This window comes from Mobula birostris, chromosome 20 (genome assembly GCF_030028105.1).
Source record: "Mobula birostris isolate sMobBir1 chromosome 20, sMobBir1.hap1, whole genome shotgun sequence".
In the NCBI taxonomy this organism is placed as follows: domain Eukaryota; kingdom Metazoa; phylum Chordata; class Chondrichthyes; order Myliobatiformes; family Myliobatidae; genus Mobula; species Mobula birostris.
Window position 1 is genome coordinate 17224360 of NC_092389.1, and position 24885 is coordinate 17249244.

Here is a 24885-nt window from a genome sequence, read left to right on the forward strand (position 1 = left end):
AGAGTGAATGTGTGCAGTCTTATTCCCAGGATTGGTGAATCAAGAAGGCATAGGTTTCATGTGAGAGGTGAGAGATTTAATATGAATTTGAGGGGCTCATTTTCACCCACAGAGTGTCCAGTATGTTGAATGAGCTGCTAAAGTAAGTGATTGAGGCAGGTACATTAACAAAATTTTGAGGTTACCTTGACTGGTACATGGATAGGAAAGGTTTAGAGAGATATGGGTCAAATGTGTGATGAGAATCTTGGTTGGCATGGAGCAGTTGGGTTGTAGAGCCTGTTTCTGTACTGCATTACTCTATGATTCTTTGACTTTACGAGAGAATTCAAAAGATCTAGGCCTGGGGATCCTTCACATCTAGATGGTGTCAAGAGAACCCTGTGTGAGACACCTGTTGTTTGGTTTAAGACCTTGGGAGCAGTATGATAGACATGATGCATATGTACAGTACATGACAAGTAGATTTTATTCCACAGTGTTATCTGAAAATGTGTAAAATTTTGTCTCCATATTCTATCTTATGGCTGCAGCTCTACAAGAGCTTCATTGGCACAGACATATGAAAATTTAAGCGTGGGAATTTTACATCACCAATGACCAGCGTCAACACTGACATAATGGCCTAAATTGTTTTCTTCTGTGCTCTAAGACACGGCAGTTGAGGAGGCCATGTATGAACACATCTGAATGGGAATGTGAAGCAGAGTTGAAGTGGGTGGCAAGCGGGAGATCCTGTCTGTTGTGGCGGACGGAGCGGAGGTGTTCGACAAAGCGGTCCCCCAATCTGCGTCGGGTCTTACCGATGTAGGGGAGGCTGCACCGGGAGCACTGGATGCAATAGATGACCCCAACAGACTCACAAGTGAAATGTTGCCTCACCTGGAAGGACTGTTTGGGGCCCTGAATGGTGGCAAGAGAGGAGGTGCAGGGACAGGTGTAGCACTTGCGCTTACAGGGATAAGTGCCAGGTGGGAGATCCGTGGGGAGGGATGTGTGGACCAGGGAGTCGCGGAGGGACCGATCCCTGCGGAAGGCGGAGAGGGGTGGAGAGGGAAAGATGTGCTTAGTGATGGGGTCCTGTTGAAGGTGGCGGAAGTTGCGGAGGATAATGTGTTGGATCCGGAGGCTAGTGGGGTGGTAGGTGAGGACAAGGGGAGCTCTGTCCCTGTTGTGGTGGCGGGAGGATGGGGTGAGAGCCGAAGTGCGGGAAATGGAGGAGATGCGGGTGAGGGCATCATTGATGACGGCAGAAGGGAAACCACGACCCTTAAAGAAAGAAGACATTTGAGATGTCCTGGAACGGAAAGCCTCATCCTGAGAGCAGAGGTTCAGTTGTGTTCATTTCCATAAATCAAAAAAGCAGATGGGTAGTTGATGAAGTGATCAGCTCCTTCTGCTGGGATCTCCTAAATTATGGCTTTGAGGTTCTCAATTCCATCATCAATGTTGGCCTTCCACTTTGAAAAGTGATGGGTTAGAGATTCCCAGGAGTTGATAGGATGCTGCATTTTTCTAAGAAAGCTTTGACCATATCCACAAATCATTTCCTCTGTCCACTTAGTAATCTCTTCCCATGACAGAGCTCGGAATAGAATATCTATCTGTTCAGGAGTCTGGTGTTGGGCCTGCAAGAGGAGGGCACTGCCCAATGTAGCTATCTCTAAGTTCTCAATACTAGAGATGTTGACCGAGAAGAAAACATTGGTTTGCTTAGCCTTCCATTGAATTGAGAGGATTTTGTAGAGTCTACAGTGGTGACATTTTTCCAGTACCTTGAAATGCCATGGTCAGAGTTTCAAAAAGATTTAAGAAGGCATTTATCCAGTTCACCTATGCTTCCCACTCTGGTCCAATCTTATATGCAATAATAGAAAAAAAAAGGTACTTCGTTATTTCTCTGAAGTATTTTTATTGTCAATAACTTTAGAACAGTTACATCATCTAATCTTAAAGTCTTATTGAATTATTACTGATATGGCATTTTATTTGACATACAGACTTTAAGGTTGTTTATCTTATTTCTCTTGTTTTATTAACCTAATGATTCCTAACAATGTGAACTTTATAGAAATCTAAGGTATCCCAGAGTTGAACTCTGGTCACTGTGAATTGTTCTTGGCCAGGAGAATAATCCAGGTTGCTGCAAAATGTTTGTTCTGGGAAGGAAAAATAAAGCAATACTCCTGCTTCTAATCATCATCCAATCATCTGAGTTGGGTAATGTTTATTTGTGGTTGAGGATGAAAGTAATTTTGCTAATATATTGTTAGTGGCCTTTCTGTTGTTAATCAGCAGTCATGTCTTTCTTGTGAAATTGCAAAGTACCATTCCAAATAATTTAAATCTCATTTATTTCAAATCTATTATGTAATCTGTTATATATCACACAATTCATTCCAATATTGATTTTGTCATTGGTTAAATTTTATATTCTGTATATTTTAATTCTTGGTTGTAATATAAAATAGCCACGGCATAAACTCTTACAATATCTGCTGAGGGCCTGTAGAATAAACAACAAGAATACAAGACTGCACATAATTCATAAATAAGTACATTTCAATGAGCTTCTCCTGGTCATTATTAAATATGATTAAGTGAAATATATACATACCTTATGCATATACTGTATGTACCAAGTTTCCATCTGGATTTTTAATATAATCAAAGTGTTTCAAAAGAAATATGTTTACATTGTAATATGTTACTGCGTTATTGTATGCACATTTAAATCATGCATGTTAATATCTAACAAAACTAAGTATTTGTAGGAGCACCGTGACTTCTTGATATTGGAAGCCTTCTTCACCTTATAGATGTTTTGAAATAATCAAACGTTGATTATCCTTGTGCAGTAGTTGAGGTTCTGTTTGATTGTGTGAAGGAATTCACCAGAACGTTAGATCTTTTCTTCAGGCTTTACATTGGCTTTGAACATTTTTGTCTCGTTTGTAATGTCCTTCAATTAAATTTTGCTCGGTTACTGGCATTTTGCTGCTAACTGGTAAATAAATCCTATACTTGCTGTAAGGTTGGATGTGCTGTTTTAACAAATGCCAGTGCATCTGTCGTTGCACTTAATTGTCCAAAATGCTATCCAGTCCAACAATGGAGATCTTGATGGAGAATTCACACCTCCATACCAACCAAAACAGGCATGACATTAGTGCCCCTTCATTTGAATGGGGGTTCCAAGCCTGAAGAGTAATAAAAAAAGGTTTTTTTTTCACTCCTTCATTGCGTAGTGTAAAATAATGTTTTAATTATATTTTATTTAATTTTTTATATAGTCTCAACAGCATTTAAATATCTCTGGACGTTAGAGACTGTTAAAGATCTTTTTTTGGAAGTGAGGCTGTCAGACCTTTATGATGGGCAAGGTTTCTGCGATATATCACCTGAGCTTGCTTACCACTCATGTCCCATTATGCTAGACCTTGTTCCAGGCATGACAGTTTAGCATCCATCCCAGGTAAGTGCAGGTTGGCAGATACCGCAAATGAAAGTGAATTCTGGCACTGGCTGAATCCAGTTTGATTTGACTTTTTAATGGTTTGTCGTTTATGATTTTGAGGGCACAAAAATATTAAGAGCTTTTTTCTCATCAGTGAATAAATCAAAATGCCACCCATGAACTCTGTGGTATACCTGTGTGTACAAAGAGATGAGAGTAACACACAGTCTGCTAGAAGAATTCAGTGGGTTGAGCAGCATCAGTGGGAAGAAAGAAGTTGTTGATGTTTCAGGCTGAAACCTTGAATCAGAACTTGGAGTGGAGAGCCATGATGGCCAGCATAGAGAGGAGAAGGAGAATGGACTGAGGAGAGTTGTAAGATGACAGGTAGGGAGGGAGATGAGCAATGATATCTTCAGTGTCAGTCCTTATGGAGTGTTTCGGCCAGAAATGTTGACAGTTTCTTTCCTCCCACTGATGCTGCTAGACTTGCTTAGTTTTTCCAGCAGATTGTGTGTTGCTCTAGATTTATCTGCAGTGTCTATACAGAGAGAACAGCCTAATACTAAAAGACCTTCTGGAAGAACTGCATTGAGGGTGGTATAAGTTGGCTACCAGGAAGTGACAGTTTGTGTGAAAATGTTATTTTTATACTCCAATCAAAATTAGTCATTACAGAAGTCAATGGAGACCAATACTATGTAAAATCAACAAAAAATGATTAGTTCTTATGTTTCACCTGTTAAATTATGCACAAGTTATCTTTTGAAATGTATTCATGGATAGCAAGCGTTTGCTTCTATTTCAGTCAAGAATGCCTTGCAGAGTGTTCCGAACATTTCATTCTAGAATGTTAGAAAACATTAAAAAAAGCTTGTTGTTATGTTTCAGGTTTTGAGTCCAACATACAAGCAACGGAATGAGGATTTCAGAAAGCTCTTTAAGCAGCTGCCAGACACCGAACGACTCATTGTTGGTAATGAATAAGCATCCATATGTATCAATTGTGCCATTTCACAAAACGAATGGTTACAGCATTGTTTAAAATATATTCATTTCAAATAAGATGCATTTTGGTGACTAAAGTGTTAATTTATTGACTTCAGAAAATAACACTGGACAGCAAATTTTTTTTCAAAAGTGCTGCTTCCTCAGAAATTTTTTGTGGTATGATAGACCGCTTGAAGGTGAACACAAATATATTTTCAGACTACTTATATCATGTAGGAATTTGGAGAAACAAAGAATTAACTTTTATTGAATATGATGCTTTTAATTGCATATTGGTGCTGACACTTTGCAATAGTTCAACTAAGCTAAATATGTTTTGTTGATGATTTTCATATGTACTCAGTGTCTGAGGCTTTGCGCTTAAGCGTCCAACAATAATCAGCCAGCATTGACGGATTTCAGTTGCCCTGATACTGTTTCTCCATGACCGCAATATCCTTGTGAAACCTATCACCATGCTCATTACTGACAGCGCTAAGATTTGCAGGAAAGCAGTTTAAAGAGAATGCAGAAAATCAATCTTAAGTGACATGTTAGACCTCATGGTTTTGTATGCTTGAAGCATGTTGTCAATCAGCTGCATGTAGTTTGGTGCTCTTCAGTTGTCAAGAAAATTTTCAACAACATCCTTGAATGCCTTCCATATGATTTTCTCTGGTCTCACTTGAAGTTGCCTGTCATTGATGACATGTTTGATTTGTGGACCAACAAAAATGCTTTCCTTAATCTTGGCATTAGTTATTCTTGGAAACATCTGTCTCAAATATTGAAATCCTTCATGGAAATTTTTGTGCCTGGTGACTACAAATTCTAACTTTGCAGTCTTGAACACAGTAATTCTGCTTTTGCCTTTGATCAACCCAAGTGTCTCACCAGGTCATTTAACTCAGATTGAGTTATCAGATGAGGCTCACTCAACATAAAGGGCTCAAAATTTGTATTAGTATGAGTGTCGTTTTCCATTCCTGGCTCATGCATCATAGCATGTTTGCATGCCTCCTCTAGACTCCATGTCTCTGGTGGCTTTGGTACTGGAAGACTGTCATCATGTGGCACAGGCCTTATGGCTGAAGGGAGATTGAGGTATTCAGTGGTTTCTTGTTTTTAGCAGAGAAACCAGATACACTGGTCAGACAGAAGTTGCAGTCCTTCTGCTCTCGCCATATCATCAGGAAAGCGAATGACATTGATTTCTGAGTACCTAAGCTCTAAGATTGACAGCGCATGTTGCACAACAAATCTGAAGAGCCCAGGCTTTGTCTTGATCGCCAATTTTATACCCAAAGTAGAGCTTATTGGTTTTCTTAATAAGAGGAGTTATGATCCATCTTTGAAATTTAAGCGTATGCTCACCACAAATATAGCAGAAAGTATTGCGGCTGTTGCAACACTGGCGAGACATTTTGCTATCACAAATACTCTTGAAAATACAATTACTTTATTATAATAAGTACACACAATATGCTATACATGTAAAGCATGCGCATCAACATGATCGCAAACTGATATAAGCGCAATGCAGAGAACGGTGTGTGCGTGATGCTTTTATAGCCTTTCTAAAACCTGTCCTGCCATGCAGCATCCACCCTGTCTAAGCATCACAGGCATGCCTGGACAAGATAGAAAACTTTGCAGTTTACATTGTGGGCAACATTTTACTTGACTTGAATTATGAATTGAAATAACAAATATAGGCAATTTAAAAATAAATAGGGATCCATAGTGATGTTCATGATCGGCAGCCAAAAATCCATAAGGTACACCCAAAAGTATTCAGGAAGCAAAATCTTTGTTGTCCAGTGTAAGCAACCTCAAAACTTCAGTGGTACAGCATTTTTTCCATAATATTTTACATTTGTGTTTTGGTATGTAATTCCTACTAAAGTGATGGAAGGGTTCCCACTCCAATTGAGTTAGCAGCATTCATTCACAAATAACTTGCTCAGTCATGATGAACTATGTCCTGAGGTAGCTAAAGAGTCCATTTCAGCCTGGCTCCAGACAAGGGCAAATGAGCTGAATTCCACATTCGAGATGAAGTCTGAGTGACAGCTTTTGATGTCAAGGCAGCAACTGATTAGCCATAGTATTACATTCAGGAGATCTAGTGAAATTGAAGTCAGAAGCAATTAAGACAAAGTTCACCACTCTCTGCCTGAAACAGAGGAAATTGCTTCTGATTATTGGGGACCTGTCATCTCAATCTTAGGGTGTTCCTCAAACAGTACTTTTGTTTAGATTATAAGCTTACTTTTTATTCCTGCATACCCATTTTCCATGCAATACAGACAATACTACTCATCCTCAGCACTTTATAACTTAGTAGTGCTGTTTTACACAGACAATACCTCCAAACCCATGATCTCTCACCACCGATAAATGCTGGAGTAGCAATTGTATAGAAGTACCATCATCTCTGAGTTATCCAGGTCACAAACCGTCCTTTCCTCACTTCAACAATAAACTGATTCACCCTCCCTATTTGCTCTGTTGACTCATTGCAAAATATCTCATTAATACGTTAAAATCAAATCTTTCAAGTTAATAAAGGGAGTGTATGATTATATCAGTAATCCATCTGTAGTCTAAATGCACACTGGAACCAAAATCAGTCAGAACTGGCATTGGATTAAGTGAATTGAAAGACACTGGGGGAAAGAGTATGTGCCCCTTTATTTCAATCAATTTGTATCTAATCTATGTAACTGATTTTAGTGGACCTGAATTTCCTTATTCATTTGCAATAACACCTGGCTCATAGTCCTACCAGTGGCAACACTTGGCCAAACTGAATGCAGAGGGCTGATAGTGCTGGGTTGGCTGACAAGGACTCATAAGGAAGGAAACAGAACTCCTGGTGCATATCCCAAATAATACTGAAAATTCCCAGAAAACCTGGACTCCACATTTGGAGTGTATGTTGAATTATACATGGAAACTTAACAATTGTTAATGTTTCAGTGACTGAAAGCTGGTAGTTTCTTTCTGAACCACTGACTTCAGTCAGCTAGTTTTGTATCAATGACTAACCTTATTTCCATAAGATGACTAAAATTTCAAGGCATAATTCAGATACCTATTTGGTTTCAGAAGTTGGTTATATATTTAAAATTAATCTTGTTTCACAGTGGAAGTCAGCAGTACTTTCTCTGTAAGTGGGAAAGCAAGATATGATGTGTCCATTGATAAAGTGACACAGGTAGTAACAAACTAAATGAACAGTTTAGTTTCTAAAACACAAATACTTTCTGGCTTTTTGTTGGAAATCAAAGTAGCTTTTATTATATATTGGTTCACCACAATTATAATGTAGATTATTCATTTCACCTTACAATGGTCTAATGTTAATGAATTGAAGAAAAACGGAGCGCTGTGTGAGAGAGAAGGGTTAGATTAATCGTGGAATAGGTTAAAATGTTGGCGCAACATCATAGACTAAAGGGCCTGTGATGTATTGTGCTGTTCGATGAGTTATGAGTCAATGTCATGCAGACTAACTTTAAAAGTGAGATGCTTTAAAATATATACTATGTTGCCTTAGCTCTTTGGTTTATTAGATGGCATAAGGTTCGAGTGAACTGTTTTACCCATATTAGTAATGACTCACTTTGTTTCCTTATGAACTGATATTTTCCAGATTACTCATGTGCGCTCCAAAGGGACATCCTCCTTCAGGGGCGACTCTACCTCTCAGAAAACTGGATCTGTTTTTATAGCAACATTTTCAGATGGGAAACACTGGTAAACTCATGCTAATTTTTCTTATTTTGAGCATCATAACAAAAAGAAAATATATTACAGTAATGATTTACAAGTACCAGCAATTGCTTTGTGTCACTTAGAGAGGCTTATAAATTGCAACACATGCAAAATGCTGGAGGAACTCAGTCGGCCAGGCAGCATTTATGGAACAGAATAAACAGCCAACGTTTCAGGCTGAGACCCTTCATCAGGACTGGAAGAAAAGATAGGAAGTCAGTGTAAGGGGGTGGGGAGAGGGGAGGAAGAAGTGCAAGTTTGTAGGTGATTGGTGAAACTGGGAGAGGGGGAAGGGTGAAGTAAAGAGCAGGGAAGTCGATTGGTGAAACATAAAGGGCCGGAGAAGGAGCAATCTGATAGAAGGCCATGGAAGAAAGGAAAGACAGGAGAGCGCCAGAGGGAGGTAATGGGCAGGTAAGGAGATCAGGTGAGAGAGGGAAATGGGAATGGGAAATGGTAAAGGAGCGGGGGTATTACCGGAAGTTCGAGAAATCGATGTTCTTGCCATCAGTTTGGAGGTTACCCAGACAGAATATAAGGTGTTGCTCCGCCAACCTGAGTGTGACCTCATCGCAGCAGTAGAGGCAGCCGTGGACTGATATATGGGAATGGGAAGTAGAATAGAAATGGGTAGCTACTGGAGATCGCACTTTTTCTGGTGGATTGAGCGTAGGTGCTCAGCGAAGCAGGCTCCCAATCTGCGTCGGGTCTCACCGATATACAGGAGACCATACCAAGAACAGAGGATACAGTAGATAAACCGAACAGACTCGCAGATGAAATGTCGCCTCACCCAGAAGGACTGTTTGGGGTCCTGAATGGTAGTGAGAGAAGTGGTGTAAGGGGCAGGTATGGTACTTGTTCCACTTGCAAGGATAAGTGCCAGGAGGGGGGATAAGTTGGGAGGGACGAATGGACAACGGAGTCGCATAGGGAGCAATCCCTGCAGAAAATGAAAGGTGGGATCCCATTGGAGATGGGGGAAGTTTGGGAGAATTATGTGGTGGGTGCAGAGTCTAGTGGGGTGGTAGGTGAAGACAAGAGGAACCTTAACTCCCTGGTGTGGCAGCAGGGGAATGGGGTGACGGGAGATGTGCGCAAAATGGAAGAGATGCGGGTGAGGGCAGCGTTATGGTGGAGATAGGTAAGCCCCTTTCTTTAAAGAGGGAGGACATCTCATTAGTTCTGGAATGAAAAGCCCTCATCCTAAGAGCTGATGTGAGGAGACGGAGGAACTGAGAGAAAGGGATGGCATTTTTACAAGTGACAGTGTGGGAAGAGGTATAGTCCAGGTAGCTGCAAGAATCAGTGGGTTTATAAAAAAAATATCAGTAGATAGACTGCCTCCAGAGATAGAGACAGGGAGATCGAGAAGGGGAAGGGAAATGCACCAAGTAAATTTGAGGGCAGGGTGGAAGTTGGAAGCAAAGTTGATGAAGTCAACAGTCTCAGCATTGGTGCAGGAAACAGCACCAGTGCAGTCATCGATGTAGCATAGGAAGAGTTGGGGAGCGATAACAGTGTAGGCTTGGAACCTGGGCTGTTCCACATAGCCAATGAAAACGCAGGCATAGCTGGTACCCATGCGAGTGTCCATAGCTACACTTTTGGTTTAAAGGAAGTGGGCGGAACCGAAGGAGAAGTCATTGAGAGTGAGGACCAGTTCCGCTAGACGCAGGAGAATGGTGGTGGAGGGGAACTGGTTCGGTCTGTTGTCCAAATTGGTTCAGTTCTAGGGATAGCCAAATTAATAGACTGTCATCTGTGAGATGTTATAAAATTAGTGGTGGGATATTCTGTCCAAATAAAATGTTGATCATTTAGTAGGCAACTAAAATTGTGGTCTTAATCTTAATTGGAAAAACAAGTTAACATTTAAAATAGAACTTAAAATTACTAAACACAAAAATAGTGCAAGAAAAGGAACAATGAGGTAGTGTTTATCGGTTCAAGGTCCATTCCGAAATCTGATGGCCAAAGCATGCAGTAATAATTTCATGTTTCCTGATTATTTGAGTTTTGCTATTTCCTTCTAATGCAGAGCATTTCTCCTGATATTGCAACACAGCTCAGAAGGAAAAATAATAGGATTCCCAGTCAAATTGCTGAAACTTGTCATAACCTTGTATTATCGGAGCTCCGATGATGTGCCTGTTACAGTATAAAATGAAACCTTTCCGATATATAAAAGGAATTCACAATAACACTATATTGAACAAGAAATGACTTTAATACAGGTGTGGACACTGATCCAAGCTTCTACTGACCTGAACAATCCCTCCTAACCTGGATCTACATATCGCTTTCCAGCTGCTCCTCCAACCCTTCCCCTTACCTCTTTATACTGGCTTTCTCTCCTCTATTCAACCTCAGCTGACCATCAGGTGCTGCCTGACCCACTGAGTTCCTTCAACAGCTCTTTTTTTTTCTTCTCCATATTCCAGTGTCCTCAATCTCTTATGTCACTACTTGAAGATTTTGTTTGGTTTACTTCCCTGGCCTCGAAGTCAGTGTGGATCGAATTAGATGCAGTCAGTCGTAGGCATGGGTGTCTGCGTAGTCTTGAGATTCCTGTTAACCTCATTTATATGATACAGTTGGATAGCAGCTGCCTACTTAGGAGCAGTGGACTTAAGTATCCAATGTGGTGAGGATCTGATGCAGGTGGAGCGAATTTTAATTTGACTTATTTCATTGACATTCGGGATGCTCTACAGTATATGCCTATGTTTAGAAACCTGTGAGTTTTCATCTGTTCTGCCTTTGAAAAGTAGCAAACAGCCCACATCAGGACATGATTCCAAGCTTTGCTGCTTTGGAACAGTTGCATCACTCTATCACAACTCCTTTGAATCAAATTGTCCTGTGGCTGCCTAAAGCAACTTGTTGCATTTCTACGTGGTGACTCCACTACAGAAAGTATTTGCTGTTAACTGCTTTGGGATATCCTGGGATTATAGAGCCATGGATTTGTCCTTCCGGTCCATCGCATCTATACTGACCATCATACCAATCTGTACTAATGCCACTCGTCGCTTTGAAAGGGTGTACAGAAACAATGGTGTTTATTGTAATAAATAACCTATGAAAAGCATCATTGTAGTGTATTTTTTATATAAAGTTTAGCTTTATTTGTCACATGTACATTTGAAACATACAGTGAAATGCGGTTGTATCAGCGACCTACACATTCTGAGGATGTGCTGAGGGCAGCCCGCAAGTGTTGCCATGCTTCTGGCGCCAACATAGTATGCACACAACTTACTAACCCTAACCTATACGTCTTTAAACTGTGGAAAGAACCTTGAGTACCTGGAGGAAACCCATGCGGTCACGTAGAGACATCGACATGAATTGAATCCTAATTGCTGCACTAACCGCTATACTACCATGCTGTCCATGTTAGAGAGAATCAAGCAGATTTCAACACCTGTAAAGGGAACAAGAGGTGAAGTCACTAACTATCCTTGTGAAGGGAACCTGAGAATGGCAGGGTGGAGGTACCTGCTTGAGGGTTTTGATGTCAGCTGGAAGACTGGCACTTATGAAAGGGATCTGGGAGAGTGGAGGAGAAGACACCAGTACTGGAGTTTTTCCTTAACCTTCCCTGATCCCTACTATATTGTACTAAATTTCCAATGACTAATATGTTTAAATTGTATTAAAAATGTTAATTCATTTTCTAATTAAAACCAAGACTATAGTCTTAGTTATCTATTTAAAGAATTACATTTTATTTGGAAAAAAATTACACTGCGAAATGAAATCACACAGTTTTAAAGTAAATGACAATCTGGTTATCTCCAGGACCCAACCAATTTATAAATCTGGGTACCAGCATATTGGAGTTGGGGAGCCAGGGTCTTGTGTCGGGGGCATCTGAACTGGATTGATCCTAACCTCAGGTGATGTCCATATGGAATTTGCATGTTCTGTCAGTGACCATCTAGGTTTTCTCCAGGTACTCCTCTTTCCAATAACTTCCCAAAAGACATGCTGTAGATATATAAATTACCTCATTGTTACTAAGTAGGTAGGAAAAGAATCAAAAGTGAATTAGATAAGTGAGGAAAAAAAAAGTGGCAGAGATACAGGAAATAAGTAATTACATCAAGCTAGCAAGGGTAACTGATGTCAATAAATATGAGTATCTGGATTAGCACAGTTCTTACTGTGTTTTAGGGAAAAAGAACCTTTACAGCTGTAAAAAAAGTTGAAAAAAATGTTAACTTTCTAGTGAATCATCTCAGAAGATTATTTTGTGATTAAGAGTCCCAACAGACACTTTCATTTTGAACACCTCACAGTTTTCAGAAATGGTTTTGAACTTTGTCAAAGTAATAGGTAAACAATTAAAATAAATCCTGAACAAGAGGAAATTTCAGTAAATTATTTTATCAAGTCTGTCAATATTGCTATCTTTTCAGTTCCCCACAAGGACAAGTTAAAACACTAGATAACTGGGATTAAATGATTCCTCCCAAAGCAAATATTACTGTGTAGTTGGAGACTATTCATTTGTATGCACTTCTGCATAATTTGAAACTGATATTTCATTTATCCCATTTGTTTTCAAAAATTAAGATTAATATTTCAACATAACTTCAAATTAAATTTTAAAGGCTTATGATATGTTCTGATTTTTCCATTATAATTTTTTAACGTTCCTTTATTTGTGTTATTTTTCAATTGGGAAAATCATCTCAAAGTGCCTCATTGTTATTAGCCACATTAAAAGTGATTTAGTGTAACTTGGAATGACCTCCGCATTTGCAAAATTATGGAATTTCTACTTCCTGTTCAATGAATAGGGCAGTGTCAGAATTAGTAAAGCCGCAGGAATCCCACTCTGTGATCAAATCAGTTGCTCCATCATGATCTCTTGATCTTCTTCTCCAAATTGGAGGTCATCATCAAAATTACACAATTATATGCAACCACATGAGGAATCCAACAGTCTGATAATTTAGAAGTCAAACAGATAATAACATTAACATCAACATCCTCCTTGCATTTATTTTTGCATTTTTAAATGTTTATAATTGAGCGTTGAACTTTAGCCAGAAGAGCAGATGAATGAATGAATGAATGAATGCAGGAGGACTCAATTATTGCTCCATCAATACTTTGTCATTGTTTACAATGAACCACCCTCCCTCCTCTCCCCCCCCCCACCAAGGTAGGATGTTTTAGCATTATCTGTTAGCATAGAGCCCCAGGTTTGTGACTCATCCCAACCAAAATTCAAAATCAATTTGTCAGCCATCAGTATTTAAATAAACATTTAAGATACAAATGTTCAAATAAACATTAATTTGAAGTATGAGGCTTCTTAATATGATTGTGTTTAGGCATCTGTTTAAGGGTTATATTATCTGTAAAGTTTGCTGTTGTGTTAACAGCTTTATAAAGGGTGGTGCATATTGAACTGATCAATGAAATTATTTGACAGCAGCTTCACAATAACCATGCTAAGTTCTTTCGATATGTCATCTTCCAGTTTTAATGTTCTTAAATTCAAGGAGAGAGACTCCTCTTTCTGATATAAAGGAAAGGAGGGGAGATTGTTTTTCCTTAAGATTTTTGCCTTTTAGTTAGCACTGATGAAATTTTCAGTCCCATGGAGATAACAGCAATAAGGATATGATCTTTTGTGACATTTGATACTATTTATTTGATTGCTTGCTTCAATAAAAGTAACCTGATATTCTGGTACAACAATTAAGTTGATTCTGTATCATCACGAAATGCCCCACATTTTTATCCAGATTTTATATGTTCTACTTTCATGCCCATTTATTTCTCTCCATCACATTCAAGGGGGAATATTTTAAATTAATTTCTAAACAAACTGCAGATGCTAATACTATGAAAAAAAAACACAAATGCTGGAAACATACAGTCAGTTGGGCACCATCTTTGAAAAGAGGAACAAAGCCAACATCTCAGATTAAAGACCCTTCATCAGAACTGATCAGCTGAATGCTTCTAGCACTTTTAGTTTTTATATAATTTTTATTAAGCTCATTAGAAATTAGTCATCTTCAAGTTTAGATTTAAAATGCTTCATTTAATTATACTTGGGGATTTTGAGGTATTCTAAATTGGAACAGCTAGTTGTAGTTTAGAACCTGAATTGGAAAATGGCTGATGTACAACTCTCTGTGGCTTTGTGCGTGTATCTAGTCATACCTGAATGACTTCAAGCAACCTGGTGCAGCAGAAGTGGCTATGCATTTCTTTTGATAGGTGTGATAAGGAGGAGAACATTTTGAAGTTATTTCTTTTCAGAAAACATAACCTCATTAAACTACAAGAATATGATTAGTGTACATACCTGCCTTTAATTCCAGCAATTTGCCTGCTGTTGGGTAATCCAGAGTTAGGAAGTGACAAATGCTCTTTTATGATAAGCAAACACACCCTACTTTAAAAGAGTAACAAACTTACATAAATTAAAATTATCTAAAACTGTTTCACAGGATGTGGAGGATGGTGGCAATTTCTTATCCATTCCCCATTGTCCCTGAGCTAATGGGAGTAAGGAATCAACCACATTGGTGGGTCTAGAGTCACATATAGTCCACTTCAGGATTTTCTCCACTAAAACAACATTAGTGAACCATGTGAGCTTTCATGTCAGTACAGTATTTTATAGTTACTGTTGGCCATTCTTTATATTCCAGATTTTTATTTAATTGCATTGATTTAAAATTCTCAGCTGTCATGATGGAATTTGAGTAAATATCTGGATCACTAATTCACAACTCTGACTGTCAATCAATAATCTGGCAGTCTTCAATATTTGTTCTCTTTGTTTGATTTAGCTCACTGTTCGCCTCAAGGATGTTTGTTCAATGACAAAGGAGAAAACAGCCCGGCTCATTCCCAATGCTGTTCAAGTTTGCACTGACACTGAAAAGGTAATCACAGTTTCGTTAATGTGAGTATTAACAAAAGGATTCAGCTGGTGCATAATGTTGAAAATAATGTTCTGTCAAGTGTAATAAATTGATATTGTTAGAAAGCTAGTGACCTGAGTTCTCTCTGTCAATTGAGAGCTGCATTTTACACTTTATACTCAAAATTGTGCACTTAAGCATGTATAAAACCTTTGCAAAGTGTGTTCAAATTTCAGTAAGACCAAGTTCCCTCTTCCAAACTGCCTCTGCAACACCACATTGATAGCTCATGGTAAGGGCCCGGAAAATGTGAACTTTGCCTATATCTCAGAATCTACCTCTTGGCAAAGGCAAAGATGATGAAATTCACCACTGGCTACAATACACAGTCACACCATTTATTGAGGAAAAGCATTTTTGAAGATGACGTCAGACCTGGCATTCAACTTACAGTCTATTAAGTAGCAGTGATCTCCCTTAGGTATGGTCCTGAGATTTGGATTACCTACACAGCCAGTTAAACCACTCGAAAATAGGACCAGCATGGTTATTTCATGTGTTCTAAATTCACGAGAAACATAAATGAAGCAACCGCAGGGTACTCTCCCAGGCCAACATTTCAGGCACTGGTACTGAGGCACCAGTTATGCTCATGTGGCTGCTTAGGGTAGGCCACGCTACTAGTGTACATCCAATACCGGACTCCCAAAATGGATACTCTGATGGAAGGGGCTCGAGAGAAAGATTCAAAACTGCCTCTTATCGCAAACTATGCAATGCATTTTCATGTTCCTTGATATGAAGTCAGTGACAGCTGAACCAGTATTGTCCTGGAAAGGCTATTTCACATGGTGAAGATGTTCTTGCAGTACTTGTGATATTTGTGATTTTTTAAAAATGGTTGCTCTGTGCTCTAGGAATTCATACCTCCACAATAGTTGAAATTTGTGTCATATTTTGCAACTGCACAGAGGGCAAATGATTGCACCAAATGATATTCTACAGCATATGACTAAGGTTGCTTGACATTAGATCTTTTGAAATTCATTTTTAAAAATGTCCTTTTCTGTATTGTGGGGCTAATCGTTTATATTTATCTTGTTCGTAGCACTTTTTTACTTCTTTTGGAGCCCGGGACAGAACTTACATGATGATGTTCAGACTCTGGCAGAATGCACTGCTTGAAAAGGTAACAATTAAAGCTATTAAAAATTGAGATATATATTAACGTAATAATATTGAATAGTGCAACCTAATAGAATATGAAGATAATATCCCATAAAGTAAAAATTGCAATGTTTCCTTTCCTTCCGACTTCAAAAGATCAGAGATCAGGCGTGATGCTTTGAAGAGAAGTCATTCATTAAGCATTATGTTTTCATGTAAAACTACATTTTCAAAAATTTGCTATGTATCTTCACAACCTCGGGGAAAAAGGAGCTGCAAAATGTAAGGAGACCAACCTCATAAAAAATATAACCATAATTGAAACAGATGTCTTATGCAAAAGCAGATCAAAGAGGAATTTTCAGTTCCCATTTGAACACTTGAACATTGTTCTTTATTTGACATCACTTTCTGAAATAAGCATTGGAAGGAACTATCTAGATAAATTATGGCATTCTGCCCAAAACGGACCTGCAGCTTCTTCATTTAAGAACTGTAAATATAGTGCTATTCCCTTTTCTCAGTTTCTTTGCCTCCTCCACATCTGTTCCCAGGATGCAGCTTTCTATTCCAGGACATCAGAGGTTTCCATTACCCGTACATCCGCGCTCACCCCATCTTACTGCCACCGCAATAGTGATAGAGTCTGTCTTGTCCTTACCTACCAATCCATCAGACTTTGCATCCAACACAGTATCCTACATAACTTCTGCCATCTCCAAAGGGATTATACCACTAAACATATCTTTACTCCTCCCCCACCCCACCATCACCACCATTTTCCACAGGATTGCTCCCTCTGCGATTCTCTTGTTCATTTGTTCCTCCCCACTAATCTCCCTCCAGGTACTTAACCCTGCAAGCAGCCTAAGTGCTACACCTGCTTATACACCTCTTTCCTCACCTCTGTTCAGGGCTCTAAACAGTCCTTCTAGATGAGGCAACACTTCACCTGCGAATCTTTCGGGGTTGTCTTTTGTGCCAGGTGATCCTGATGCGGCCTGCTCTACATTGATCTGCTTCATCGAGCACCTCCGCACCATCCACCATAAGCGGGACTCCCTGGTGGTCAAACATTTGAATTCTGATTCCCATTTCCGTTCAGACGAGTCGATCTATGGTCTCCTCCTTCCTCTTGTGCCAAGATGAGGCCACCCTCAGGGTGGAGGAGCAACACCTTATTTTCCATCTGGATACCCTCCAACCTGATGGCATGAATATCGACTTCTTCCAGTGAACAAAATCACCCCCCTCCCGTTCCCCACTCTGACCTTTCACTTCTCACCTGCCTATTACCTCTCCCTAAGTCCCCTCCTCCTTCTCTTTCTCCTATTGTTCACTATCAGATTCCTTCTTCTCCAGACTTTTACCTTTCCCACCCACCTGGCTTTACCTTCTGGCTTGCCTCCTTCCTCTCCCACCACCTTTTTATTCTGGGCATCTTCCCCCTTCCTTCTCAGTCCTGAAGAAGGGTGTCAGCCTGAAAGGTCAACTGTTTACCTTTGCTCCCTGACCTGCTGAGTTCCTCCGGCATTTTGTGTGACTTGCAGTAAATGTGGTATGATTGGTTTTCATTACAAAAGTAGATTTTTTTTTGAGGGAAGTATCTATCAGAACCCTGTCTGGAGCTTTTGAAGTTTGTGGTGATATTGACTGAATTTTTGATCTCCACTTCCCTTTGAGACCTGGTCAGTGAAAGCAAATTTTACCTGTGCTAGCATCAACATATTGACCACTTTGGGGAGCATTCAATAAAACTAATATTTCTAGAATGTGCTACATTTTTAATAGTATAAACAGTTAATAAGGAGGTTGCAAGAAAAATTAATTGATAAATTATTTGATAAATGTAATTTATGTATTTAAAAGTTGTGCATATATCTAGCACATTTCAACAGACATGATAAATTGAGGTAGTTGTTCAAAATAAGCATGCAAGTTCCTGGCATTAAAACTGTTTTCTGTTGTTTTTGAATTAAAATTCAGTTTAATGTATATTTATTGGTTAATGCAAATTCAATTATATTTTATTCAAAATAATGGTCTCACATTAATTTTAGTATTATTCTATAATCACTGTGGATTTAATCCTATGGTTGCAGCCTCTTTGTCCCAAAGAGCTGTGGCACTTTGTTCATCAGTGTTATGGGAATGAGCTTGGTCTGACCAGTGATGATGAAGATTATGTTCCCCCAGATGATGACTTCAACACAATGGGGTGAGAAAACATTTTCTTTCCTTTGAACAAAGCCATTTCTCTTTGTACTGATTTACTGTGACATAACACCAACAGAACTGACAAAATTAGGTGGGAGTGGAGACGACTAACTAACTAGGTTCCACATCAAAATGGCATTCATCGAAGAAAGGCAAGAGAGATAGTATATTCCTTTTTCCTGTGTACCAAGTGACAATTATTCCATGCACAATTAAAAGAGGAACAAATATGTAGACAGATATCAGGGACTTGCAGAAAAATAGAAATATTGCATTGGAGATTTCAGTTTCCAAATAGTATCTGAGATTGTCAGAGAGGGGAGAAATTTGGAAGTGTGTCCAGGAGAGCTTTTTAATACAGTAAGTAGATAAACTGACAAAGGAAGCTACATTACTTGACCTTATCTTGGGGAATGTAGTCAGTCAAGTGGAAAGATGTCAGTGAAGGATCATTTTGGAGATAGTGACCATAATTCCGTATATTCTAAAGTGGATATGGATTAGGATAGTAATAGACCAGTAACTAAGATGTTAAAATTGGGGAGGGCACTTTTATTACACAAGAGAGGACCTAGCAAAGGTAGATTGGGAGTATCTATTTGCAAATAAGTCTACGTCTGCACAGTGGGAAGCATTCAAAGGCAAAATAACAAGAGGTCAAGACCAAAATATTCCTGTAAATATAAAAGCTAGGGTAACAAGTTTAGGCGATCCTGGGTGTCGAAGGGTATTGATAAAGAGGGAAAAAATGAAGCATATGACAAATATAGGAAGCTAATGATAGGGTGGGCCTATCATGATAATAAAAAATGTAGTGGGGCCCTTAAAGAATAAATTGAGGCTAAGAGGAGTCACAAGAAATCGCCAGCAGACAGGGTTAAGGTAATTCCAAAGGCTTTGCATAAGTATATGAAGGACAAAAGAGCCACTGGGGAAACTGGGACTCATCAAGGAGCAATCTGTATGTGGAGCCAGAGTGAGATCCTAATGAATATCTTTCATTGGTGTTCAGACTTTGTAGTTGGAGAATTCAGTGAAGGGATAGGTGAAAGTCTAGTGCTGATCTCCAAAAATAAAAAAAGGAGATATTAATGCTTTCAACAGGAATTCTGCAGATTCTGGAAATTCAAGCAACACACATCAAAGTTGCTGGTGAACGCAGCAGGCCAGGCAGCATCTCTAGGAAGAGGTGCAGTCGACGTTTCAGGCCGAGACCCTTCGTCAGGACGGTCTCTGACGAAGGGTCTCGGCCTGAAACGTTGACTGCACCTCTTCCTAGAGATGCTGCCTGGCCTGCTGCATTCACCAGCAACTTTGATGGATATTAATGCTTTGTTGGGCTTAAAAGTAGACATATCTCCATAGCCAAATGGAGCGATGCAGCAGCAAGAAGCCTGTTAACTGTAGACCTGAGAGCCTAACATCAGTGATAGGGAAGATACTGGAAAAACATTCTGAAGGAGAGGATTTATGGTCTCTTGGAAAGGCAGGGACTGATTAGAGGCAGCCAACATGGCTGCATGGTCAAGGGTGGATTTTGTCTGAGCAGTTTGATTAAAATCATTAAATTATTGAAGTGATAGCAAAGTACATTGATGAGGTCAAGACAATAGATGTGATTTAAATGGACTTTAGTAACTAAACAAGGTTCCATATGGGAGACTGGTTCAAAATATTAGGGCCATGGGATCCAGGTCAAGTTGGCCAATTTAATTCCAAAATTGTCTTGGCAACAGGAAACTGAAGCTGATTGTACAGAGGTGTTTTCACAATTGGATGCCGATTACTAAGTGGTATTTAGGGTATGGGGGGTGATTTAAAAGGGTCGTGAGGGGGGACCTTCTTCACCCAGAGAGTGGTAAGAACCTGGAAGGTACTGCCTGAAAGAGTGATTGTTGCTAAGTTGCTGATAGCATTTAAGAAGTGTCTAGAAACTCTAGATCAGGGGTTACCAACTTTTTTTATGCCATGGACGAATACTATTAATGGGGAAGTCTGTGAATCCCTTCTCTCGGTGAACACTTGAATCACTTTGGCATTAAGAGCTATGAACCAAGTTCTGGGTGATGGAATTAATATGAAGTCTGTCCATTAGTTGGTGTATATGATTGGACCCAATAGCCTGTTTCTATGCTGTATAATTTTATCATTATGCAACACTAATGAATGAAGCAGATCTTGAGATGGGAAAATAATGGGGCAACAATTGGGACATGTCAATTAAAATATATACAGTGTCTTGTAAAAGTATTTAGCACCCTACCCTTTGTCCACATAAATAAATATTACAACCAGGGATTTTGATTAATTTAATTGAGAATTTTTATTTGTGAATCACATGCTCCTTTTTTCATAGTAGAGCCTAAAGAACAGGGAAAATTATAAAGCATGATAAACTAAAAATTCAAAAACTGTAATGTCAGCAGTTCAAGAGTACTTTTTGCTCAGTACTTAGTCGAACCACCTCTCGCAGCTATTACCTCCAGTAGTTATTTTGGATAAGTCTCTATTAGCCCATTCCTCCTTGCAAAATTGCTCAAGCTGTGCCAGGTTAGTTGGGGAGTGGTGGTGGACAGCAATCTTGAGGTCTTACCGCAAATGCTCAAAAAGCATCCCCATAGCACGATGCTACCTTCACCATACTTAACAGTAGGGATGGTGGTATCTGGCTGATGTGCAGTATTAGTTTTACACCACAAATACTGCGATGTGTTGAGGCCAAGGGGTTCCACTTTAATCTCATCTGACTACAAGACCTTCTTCCTTATCTTTACAGTATCTTCTAAGTGATGCATTGCAAAGTCTTTATGGGCAAGGATATGCTTATTTGTTTAGCCAGGGTTTCTTCCTTGCACTCTTCCAATAATACCCTTTTTGTGAAAGGCCTTACAGATTATGGAGCCATGAATTTCATCCCCATTTGCAGCCATTGACCTCTGCAGGTTACTGCAGAGGTCAGTGTTGGCGAAACAATAGCTTCTCTTACAAATACTATTGTTGTCCAATGACTAAGCTTAGATGGTGATGGGAACTAGGCAGTGTAACTGTGGTTTGATTTTTTCCCCCACTTTTTGATGATGGACTGCACTGAGCTCTGAGCTATGTTCAAGTGCCGTTGAGATGATCTCATACTCTTCCCCAGATTTGTACTTCTCTATTATCATCTCTCTGACTTGTCTTGAAAGTTCTTTTGTCTTCATTTTGATTTGTTCTGTTGAAAATCTATCATATTGTTGATCCTTACAGAGAGAAGGAATATTTATTCTTATGAATTCAATGAAAGTAGGTGATCCTCCAATTTTCTACATCAACAAATTGACTGAATTGGTGAGGTAATATACAGTATCACACCTGAGGAATGTTAGTCTAGTAATTACAAAGGGGACCAAATACTTTTTCAGCCTCACAATTCAGGTTATTAATTTTGTTGTTGACAGGTTTTGGAATTTTTCTTTTGATTTGACATGATGCACAATATTTTGTAGATTAGCTCAAAAAAATCCTACTTCAAATGAAACCATATAAAAAGAGTTGGAACTGTCTAATTTGAAAGCTTACAAGTTTATATCTTCTAAGATCTGACATTTACACCTGGATTTCAATCCAAGTGTAAATCTTTGTTCAGTATCTCTTTTAAGGGTATGTTGTAGCAACTTAAATTCATTTGTATTGAACTCTGATAATGACCATAAGATTGAGTTGTTACTTAATTAAGATTCCTGGCTTAGATAGACACACGTACTTTGAGTGTTGGACAAACAGCTTATTGTATTTATTTGTCCACCCATGCATTTTAATGATTGGTACCGCTCAAAAAAAAAGTGCAGAAATTCTCTTATGTTGCATCCAGTCATCTCAGCACGTGTCCATCCGAAGATCAACATCATCATAAATAGCTTCAGATAAATCAAGATATCTGATTTTTAATCATAATGAATACTTGTATTGGAGAATTGATCAAGGATATTAATGAATTGAAAAGAAAAGATATTTGTGAAAGTTGACAGTTTTTATTAACATAGAGAATTAAAATGCTCTGATATTTTTAAAAATTAAAATAAACATTTTGAAACATTTAAGGGCAAATCTTTATAATATATAATTTTTATTTGGAGATACAGCATGGTAATAGGCCCTTCTAGCCCAATGAGCCACGTTACCCAATTACACCCACGTGATCATATGTCTTTGGAATGTGGGAGGAAACCAGAACTCCCAGAAGAAACCCACATGGTCGCAGAGAGAACATGCAAACTTCTTAATGGTAGAATTGAAACCGGTTTGTTGGCGCTGTTATAGTGTTCCACTAACTGCTATGCTATCGTGCCACTTAATACGTATATATAAATACATATACTCAATTAACACCTTCAGAATTGGTATACAACTCAGCAAAAAGGTTGCAAATAACAATTACTACTGAATTTCATCATAAACAAAAGATTCTGTTATTAAAGAAATAGTAATAACACACCTAAAATAGGATTGGGTTGAGTATGAATGAGAAATAGCATTTGGAAAAACCTGTTTTTGCAGTTGTAACTAGCAGAATAGATAAAGGGAAGTGGTTGGTGTGATGTTTTTAGATTTTCTAAAAGCCTTTGATGAAGTGCCGCAATAGAAGATACAACAGCACATTGAAAGTAACACTCACAAAATGGTAGAGGAACTCAGCAGGCTAGGCAACATCTATGAAAAAGAGTACAGTTGACATTTAAAGTGCATGATTAGGGACAATCTGCTGATGGGAAATGAGAATTGGTTAACAGACCAACAGTGAGAATAAATCAATAATTTTCAGATTAGGAGATAGTGAATTGTGGGACACTGCAGGGACCCTGATCACAATCTATATCACTGATTTGGACAAGAATATGAAGCATAATGTATCTATATTTTCTGATTATACAAAGCTATAAAGCAGTGAGGAGGCTGCAGGGAGACATGAACTGACTATCTAAGTAGGTAAGAATGTAGCAGAGTAAATTAATGTGGTAAATTGTTAAGCCATTCTTTAAGCAGGAAAAAAGTGGGTTTTTTTCTTTAATGGAGACAGGAAGATGTGTAGATCTAGATCCTAGATGATCTCGGTTAACATGCAGGTAGAGCAAGTAGTAACAGAAGAGACAATTATAAAAGAGTATTTGAGAACATGAGTCATTTTGCTCCAGACCCTGGTGAAACTGTGTTTAAAGCATTGCATACAAATTCTGGTTTTCATACCTAAGGAGAGCTGGAAAGATTACAGTCAAGGTTCATCAGATTGATTCCAGGCTTGTTGGGCTTGTCTTTTGAGGAGAGATTAAAACGTTTCGAACTTGTGCTCTCTAGCATTTAGAGGATTGAAAAGTAATCTCATTGAAACATACAGAAGCTTTATGAATTATGAAGAGTTATGCAGAATTATGCAGAGTTGATGCTTCTCCCCACTAGAATGTCTGAAACTAGTCATCCTAAAATAAGTGTTCAGCCATTTCAGTTAGTAGGTGATGAATATTTGGAATTCTCTATGCAAGAGGGCAGGTGAGTTTCATTTATTGTGTATATTCGAGCCTGGAATCAGTAGACATTTAGCTAATAAAGAATATTAATGGGGAATAAGTACAAGAAAATGACATTCACATAAAGGATCAGCCATATTGAATGACGGAGCGGGTACGAAGAGCCAAAAGGTCTTCTGTTTCTATTACTTGTGTTTTTATTTTCATTGGGATTATACTTAATTTATATTTAACTAACATAAGGTTCACAGACAGTAACAGAATGGAAAGTTGTCTTTCTTAGTTATAGTGAAATATATATGTATATTTGCGTCTGACAGGTTTTGCGAGGAGATCCCAGTCGAAGAAGTAGAGGTGAATGATAACTCATCTAAGAGCAGTGTCGAAGTAAAGACGGATGCTAGTCCTCAGATGCACAAGAAATCAGTCACGAACAGCACACTAACCTCTACGGGGAGCAATGAGGCTCCTGCCTCAGTACGTGAATAACTTGTTTTAATTCACTACGAGAAAATAAGTTCAATAAAATTAAGTAGTAACAATGCAACTCAGAAATAAGAAAGAAACGTTTCAATTTCTACAGAGCTTCTGAAATAGTAAAGTCAATTTTAATTTAAGGAAAACATATTTAAAGTACTGGAATTGAAGGATAAATATTTTAAATAATCCATTCACTCAACATATATTTAAATTTAATGTAACAAATTTGAGTACCTCACCTGATGCGAACTCCAGAAGAAGAGCAAGAAGAAAAAAATGATCATTTTTATTTTGTCTATTGGATGACCAGCAGCACATACGTTCTCAGACTGTGCCCCACAAAATGCACTCCTCATATTCCACTCTTTCAAAAGTGTTTCAAGGTTCAAGA

At 38.7% G+C, this 24885-nt stretch overlaps 1 protein-coding gene across 15 annotated transcripts in view; it reads left to right on the plus strand.

Moving 5' to 3' along the window:
• The window catches only part of gramd1ba (GRAM domain containing 1Ba), a 600767-nt gene that overhangs the window by 531655 nt on the left and 44227 nt on the right, over nucleotides 1-24885 (plus strand). For all 15 annotated transcript variants that reach the window (XM_072238333.1, XM_072238338.1, XM_072238327.1 and 12 more), the window contains 6 exons: nucleotides 4349-4433; nucleotides 8106-8209; nucleotides 15055-15150; nucleotides 16238-16318; nucleotides 18399-18514; nucleotides 24335-24491. In XM_072238333.1, coding sequence (XP_072094434.1) covers nucleotides 4349-4433; nucleotides 8106-8209; nucleotides 15055-15150; nucleotides 16238-16318; nucleotides 18399-18514; nucleotides 24335-24491 — 639 coding nt within the window. The remainder of the gene's footprint in view (nucleotides 1-4348; nucleotides 4434-8105; nucleotides 8210-15054; nucleotides 15151-16237; nucleotides 16319-18398; nucleotides 18515-24334; nucleotides 24492-24885) is intronic.